The sequence below is a fragment of the Lingula anatina genome, chromosome 1 (assembly GCF_051362555.1).
Source record: "Lingula anatina isolate TDL-2025a chromosome 1, LinAna3.0, whole genome shotgun sequence".
NCBI lineage: Eukaryota > Metazoa > Brachiopoda > Lingulata > Lingulida > Lingulidae > Lingula > Lingula anatina.
The window spans coordinates 63,471,284-63,478,860 of NC_141767.1; the positions used below are offsets into that span (position 1 = coordinate 63,471,284).

The 7,577-nt window shown below is 34.6% G+C and overlaps 1 protein-coding gene across 3 annotated transcripts; it reads left to right on the top strand.

Annotated features, from left to right (window-relative positions):
- The first annotated feature begins 695 nt into the window (after positions 1-695).
- Positions 696-7,234, top strand: LOC106152633 (phosphoserine phosphatase). 3 transcript variants are annotated; one of them, XM_013526296.2, is made up of 6 exons: positions 696-864; positions 2,446-2,602; positions 3,057-3,191; positions 3,658-3,800; positions 4,573-4,721; positions 5,010-7,234. In XM_013526296.2, the coding sequence occupies exons 2-6, from the start codon at positions 2,463-2,465 to the stop codon at positions 5,115-5,117; spliced, it is 675 nt and encodes a 224-aa protein (XP_013381750.1). In that variant the 5' UTR covers positions 696-864; positions 2,446-2,462; the 3' UTR covers positions 5,118-7,234. The 3 variants fall into 3 exon arrangements, with proteins under 3 accessions (XP_013381750.1, XP_086866750.1, XP_086866741.1); XM_087010624.1 differs by having other exon boundaries at positions 711-859; XM_087010615.1 differs by having other exon boundaries at positions 854-1,026.
- The last annotated feature ends 343 nt before the right edge of the window (positions 7,235-7,577 follow it).

A 7,577-nucleotide genomic window follows, 5' to 3' on the forward strand; every position in this document is an offset into this window, starting at 1 on the left:
CGCCCACATGAAAATATTTAGTTAAATATAATCCAAAATTTCGATGAATTTCGGTATATTCAATGTGAACTAATAGCTAGGCCTATTCAGATTTAAGTAGCAGTATCTTATTCAACAACATACAGTAATAACGGGGCGGATCCAGGATTATTTGTAGGGGGGTCCGTGGATGGAAAGCAGACCCCCCCCCCCCCTTCGCGTGGGGTTCGGAACTATAATTCCGCTAGTAAAAATTCTAATTTGAAGACGGAGCCTTTGGTGTGTGTTTTTTTTTCCAGAAATTGAAGGGGAAATCAGGACCCCCCTGACCCCCCCTCCCTCCCCAAAAAAATAATAATAAATAATAATAATAATTGAAAAAATCCGCCACAGTAATATAATATAGGTGTGTAGGGTATTCAGGTTAATTTCTCTTCGAATGTGAAGCATATGGCCTAGTGCGATGTAAATCCTAAGATCGCAAGATCTATAGTAGATTCTAATAGTTTAACCGGATGGTTTAGGACTTTATCGTTTTTCCATGTCACTGACAAAAGAATAACGCTGAAAAACGATACAAGTTAAATGTTGCCTTATTATTGGTGTCAGGTTACTGCATGTAGATCTACCCAAAGATCTTTGCGGCACACCTGAATAAATACTATTAGTTTGTCTCAGTGACGCAAGGTGTCAGTATTGTACTTACCCGGCAAAATCCAAGAGAACCTCCAGAACAAAGGTGTGAAGGAAAATTCCACCGAAAACCCCCCATCCCATTCCTTTGTTTAACAGCGTCAGGCCAAGCTACACATTCCATGACCAGCATTTTTTGCCTTAATATTTCCCCAATATTTATGCTGTACGCTGTGGTTGACAAAAAGTAAGGTACGTTTTCTGTGCATGTGAGTAGAGCGTGATCCTTAGCTTGCATCAGCCGAACGATTTAATTTGATATGTCATGGAAGAAACAGCTGATCGCCGGCATATATAAGCGACGTGCGTTTTCATCAGCTTCCATTTCCTTTGGCTCGTCCTCCGCTGTCACCGGTAAGTTTTGGTCGATCTAGTTGTTTTCTATTAAATTGTGGCATTTAATTGCGAGTCGAATTATTAAACATAATTAGTAATATGGAAGTTGAATTAGAACTGGGACAGGTTACGCGTTGCCCATGCGTGTATTTGGTTGTTATGGACGAAAAATGATATGATATTTTCGTCTTAATGAAGACTGCAAATTTATAAAGCATACAATGAATACAGTGTAGTCCAGGGGCGGATCCAGGATTATTTTAAGGGGGGAGGGGGGTCCGCTTAAGGGCCCTGAAAACTTATGGTATTTCAGAGGGCGAACGGTGCCATTTGGCATGGTTTAGAACTATGATTCAGCTGACATGCCAGGCATTGCAACATTCAAAGTCCTTCATTGTATTTTTTCTCAAAATATTCAGGAAAATTGGAACAAAAAGAAAAAGATTTTTAAAAAAGTTAATGAGAATTAAACATACAGTGCATGAAATCAAAATTCACTGGCTCAACATTTAGCCTGTACATTTATAAAAGGAATTGGAGTACATGTTACAGTAGAAAAAAATCCACTGACCTGGTCAGGCCAGTAGTTAACTGTTTTTCAGAAATTTTACCAGCCCGGTCCCAATTTTTATTAGCATATTCATTAGAGCCAGTGGTTAATGTCGTAGACTGTCACAGTGTTAGCAGTAAAGGATGTGACAATGTAAATGAGGATGATGAAATGACTATTTTATAGTAGCCAAAATTTCAATGTAAGTGCATTCTATTACCATGTACATGCATGCCAGAGTGCAAACTGTTTAAATGAATAGATTTCTAAAGTGAAAAATGTGAATTATGTTCACAGTAAGTTTTTGGTCTTCTTAGTTCCACTTGATTTTAAAGTCATGTTTTTAAGTGTGAACCATGTACACATTGGCATCATACTAACATGTTGCGTCCTTTTGAAATAAATCACAAGTGAGATCATACGGAATACATGTAATCATCCTCTTTTTAGAAGCCAAGGAGAGAAAAATCGGGTATATATGTCTGAGTTTAAAACTGGGCAGAATAGTGGTTAATTTTTTACTAAAATATTTAAGGTTATAGTTATATATATGTCAAAAATATTATTTTTAAGTGTCTGAATTTTTAAGCATGTCAGTATTATTAATAAATAGTATTTTATTTTACTTTTTAAGCATCAAAAAACTTGGATTTGAGTGTAAATTCTTTGTTCAGTTAAATGTAAAAACATATCTAGAGTTCTTCTTTCTCTCCTGAATATTTTAAGTAGTCATTTGTGTGCTCATGAGTGTATCATGCAAATATCACCCCAGTGCATGACATTATACTACTTTAATGGAGGTGATATGGTCAGAGAATGTCACTCAGCAAGAGAGTCTAATAAAATCCGTAATTCAACTATTTTAAAGAGAGAATTCTACTTTACAGAGCACCATCACATCAACATGCTGACCAAAGAAGCTGTGAAGCAAATCTGGAGGTCAGCAGACGCTGTCTGCTTTGATGTGGACTCTACAGTGATAGAGGATGAAGCTATAGATGAAATGGCAGAATTTTGTGGAGTTGGGGAGCAAGTTGCAGCGTGGTGAGTTTATTTTGGGTAACTGTAAGATAAGAAAAGGCATGGAACATTGACCTTTTATCAGGTGCTTAAACTTTTCCAGCATGTGAGCATTTTTCTAGTTAAGCTGGCTATGTAGATTTTCTCTCCTGCCCCCCCACCCCCACCTACCACCAGAAGAAAAAAGTAAAAAAAAAGAAATAAGATTTTGAGAATGTTGAAGCACAAGCTAACATGTTTATACGCATTTTGTAAAAAAAATTATAATAAACTTAACTTCTGTTAACTTTGGACTTCTTAACAATCAGTTGACTTGTTTTGAACTTCAGCACTAGCCTTGGAGATTTTTTTCCTTAATAAATAAAAGAACACCCACCATCAGTTGTATAATTTGTGCATGCAGGAAAGCCCCAAGAAGTCCCTAGTTGTTATAAACTAATCAAATTAAATCTATTATTTTTCTTTGCATGTATTTCAGGACTAAGAAAGCTATGGGAGGTTCAGTATCATTCCGTGAGGCTCTTCAAGAAAGACTAAAGATTATAAATGCAACGGAAAAACAAGTACAAGATTTTGTGGAGAATAACCCACCAAAGTTTACCAAAGGAATAGAGTATGTTATTATTTTGTATTTGTTCTAAAATATGTAACATCTCTTTGTATACTTATGACTGTTATCTTTTAAAAGAAAATTTAATGGTACTTAAAATAATAATTAAAATAAAAAAAGAGCTGGATTAAAAGAAAATGTAATTTGTACCATGGCTTTGAATGCACAAACTTTTGAAAAGAGATATTTCAGTACTAAAAACTCTGTCCATATCATGTGAAAAATAGCATCATCAGTACAGATAGGTATCTAGAAGGCACAGTACACTGTAGGTTTTACAGGTTTCTGTGTGCAGCGGAGGATAGTTGCACAAATTAGAAAGAAGAAAAAAACAAGAAACAAGATGGGTCTTCTTTATTTATTTATTAAGACCACATGCTTTTGTTTTTTATTTGCTGATTGAATTTTTAATGTATTAAATGAATACTTAATCTAATTTTGTTCTAAATGAATACTCTTTGTTTTGTAGAACTCTCATTAAGCTTCTCCAAAGACGAGGGGTCCCTGTATACTTAGTGTCTGGTGGCTTTAAACAGGTGATCCTGCCCGCTGCAAGACTATTAAAGATACCAGCTGATAGGGTCTTTGCGAACGTTTTATTATTTGAAGATGGTAAGGATACCAGCATTCAAAATGTGTGTGTGTGTGTGTGTGTGTGTGTGTGTGTGTGTGTGTGACAAAACTGGGCTCCCTTTCAATATATTGGTTTAAAATTTCCAACAAAAATGTGTTCCATTGTATAAAATTTACCATTCTGTACATTTTATTTAAACTGTTATTGGAATTATTGACTGAAAATTGCCAAAAGATTCTGTCAAACAAAATGAAATATAACATGTTTAAGGGATAATGACTCTTCATTCTGGCCAAAAAAATAATTTTCCTGGAGTAAACAATAATTTTCCAATACTTACCAATGGTTAGTGAATCCATGTTTACAATCAAAGTTAGTCCTTGTTTTTTTCTAAAAAGTTTGTTTTTTTGTTATAATTTCTTAAGAGATTATAACAGAGTATTGCCATCAATAGAGGTCACGTGGTCTAAAGACAAGCTCAGTTATCAGAATAATAGCTATAACTGCCGTTTTTGTGGTAAAACAGAATATATGATATTTCTATAAGTTGTTCACAATGTTTTTATTGCAAAATATGGAACTCATATGAAGAGTTATTATCCCTTTAATAATAGAGGGACTGTCCATAGAATTAAGTATTTTAAAAAATTTAAGCTGATGAATACATGTTACACAATTGAAAATGAACTACATAATTAAGTGAAGCTTTGTGAGATGGTATTAAATCAGACGTCAAATTTTAATTGTGAATTGACTTTTATTTTTGATGTCAGTCAGTTCCTAAACATTTACCCTATGTTCAATCTGCAGGGAAGTATGCAGGTTTTGACAAGGAACAGCCAACATCAGAATCCGGAGGCAAAGGGCGTGTCATCAGTATCTTGAAGAAGAAGTATGGTTATCAGAAACTTGTGATGATAGGAGATGGGGCCACTGATATGGAAGCCTGTCCACCAGGGGTAAGATATTTTTCTTTCTTATTTTTGATTAAAAATGGCATATCAGGGATGCAAAAATGTTACAATAATATGTGCATTATATGGAAAAACGGCATGCGCCACTCATGAAAATTTCGGAGCTTGTGCTTGAATTTTTTGAATGCAATGGGCTATGAATAAGCTGCCTTCATAATGGAATATGCATAAGTTTTTAGTGATAATTTTCATATTACAGGTTTACCAAATGTTGAAAATTAAATCTGAAAAAAAAAAATTGTATGAATACATGAGTTAACGTTTTTTTTCCAGGATGCATTTATTGGATTTGGTGGCAATCAGATCAGACAAAAAGTCCAGCTGGAGGCCAAGTGGTTTGTAACGGACTTCAATGAATTGATCAGTGAGCTTTCCAGATGATGTCAACATCTAGGATGCTGAGGAATGATTAGTTTGTACTGTACTTAGCAACTTAAAAGGAGTATAGAAATGAAGACCCTGGAAGTTGCCAGTGATTACAGGAGAGATGTCAAAAGACTTAATGAGATGATCCAGTACAGCAGTGGTATGATCTCAGCAAGTGAACTGTCCGTGATGCATGAAGCATTTGAGAGCATCATAGGTGACCTTAGTGAGCTGAAGTGTGACACACGCCATTTTGGTCCTGGAAAAAAGAATTGTACTGTGTAGATTCTGTTAAGTCACTGCCTTGAATCATTAGTCTTTGTTCCAGACATTTCATCATTTTCAAAAGGAACCTGTATTTTACTTATCTTTTATAATTTATGTGATGTAGTATTAAATTATGATTTGCTATGGCATGATTTAAGCCATATGTTATTTGAATCCATGTCACATAGTTTGCACAAGTACAGGCACATTGTATAAAATGCGATATCTTAGAGACCAAAATGATATGTATGTATAAGAGAAAGTTAAGTGTGATTTATTATTGTAGCACTGGCATTAAGCCACCCTAATTTTCAGACTTGACCACAGAGGAAAAGAGGACTTTTAAAATCATTTAGTTATAACTAATTGTTATGGGACCAATGGAATTTGTGAGTATGCTTCCCTTTTGGCAAAACTCGCATTCATACTGTAGGTAATGAGAGAGATTGGACGCACAACACTTTGGAGTAAATTGGAATGCACCTTATAAGAATTTGTCCCTTGAAAGATTTGATCTCAGATATGTACTTTGTAAGTTACATTAACATGAAAAAGTGCAATAGACTTTGAATCAAGTTTACTTTTACTGTATTTAAGTCTTATATGTACTTTGATTGCCACAAAAAAACCCATACATGAAATTTATTCATAGCCAATAGCTAGTGTATGGTTTTAAATTGTTGAGAAACCATATGGTATTTAGCCATTAAATGGTATTCATTCATCAGTTTTGTGTCAAGTAATTGCTGTGGTTTTCCCACTGTCACTTATTTTTGCATTTAGTATTTCAATTGTTTTAGTTTAAAATACTGTGACCTGTTTCTGTTAAGCCATGTTTGTTGTGTTTGGCAAGAAAGTTCAATGTTTATTTCAGTCTCATATATTCTGGGTTTATTTTTCCTGTTAAAATCTTATCACTGCCCGCCATATTATCACTAGTAGTGGAGTTAAATTTGTTTTTCACACTTGTTAAAATAAAAGGGACAGGGGACCAGGTCAGGAAAATGGGTCAGTTTAAGGCATTGAACCCCTATACAGTACTAGTACCAGTATGACCCTAAAACATCTGAGTACTGTGAGAGAAATGGACATCTTATGTAAAGACTGTTAACATTTGAATTACTCTAATTGGCGGGTGCTGATTGTGTCAAATGCCACTCTGCCACTGCAAAATTTAAAACTATTTACTGTACTACTGGCATGTTGTTTTACTTGTATACCAAGTATAAGTTGAAATTTAATCATAAACATAAACATGATGTGGAATGCACTCTTGTGCTTATTTGTTAAATATTTGGCATGCAAAAACTAGAATTGTATTCAAACTAGTGAGGAACATTTTAGGAAATATTTTGCCAACTCCATGTGGACATTTTTAGAAAGTGATTTAATGTATTTTGTGATAAAAAACGTCTTGTTCTCAGGAACTGCATAAAAACGCTAATACAAACATTGTTTTAATTATTGCTTTTTAGAATATATCAATTCAGTGTAAGTGTCATAATTTTTAATTGACACGACAAATAATTGTAACAAGTGTTTGATTGGGGGAAGAGGCAGTAGTTTCTGGCTTCTTGTACTACCGGTACAGTGTAGTACAGTACCTGTAGGAGGGTGTCACATATGTGCCCGAAGCGGAACCATTCTCATGATCTCATCTTGATCATTTGCACATCATGCAACACTGTGCCTAGTCATAGTCATATTCAGTGTTCTCCTCATGCTGTATACTGTAATTGTATACTGTTTTAACAAGAGTACATTATATTTTGCATTTCGGTCCATATGCTTGGGTTTGAATTGTGATCACGTTTTATTCATAATAAATAAAGCACAATGCCCTCTGAATAAGAAGGGTTCAGAAATGGTTGTTCCTTTTTTAAATTTGAATTAATATATGGGCTTATAGTTTGTACCCTTTGAATCTGAAATAAAATACCGGTAATGTGGACTAGAGAAAACATTTCAATTGGGCGTAAGGATAGTACTTATAAAAATACGAACGTAAGCTTAGGTGTGGTAATTGAATGCAGCTCAACTATTCTCAGTTTAACTCCCCCCACCATCCCTCAATAAAAAAAAAAAAAAAAAAATTCACCCACATCAGTTTCTTAATAATATGATTGTAATGATAGCTACGAAAAGTAACATTGTGTTATGTGCGAGCGAAGAGGATTGCTACAGCAGTCCACTTAATTATTTTTAGAA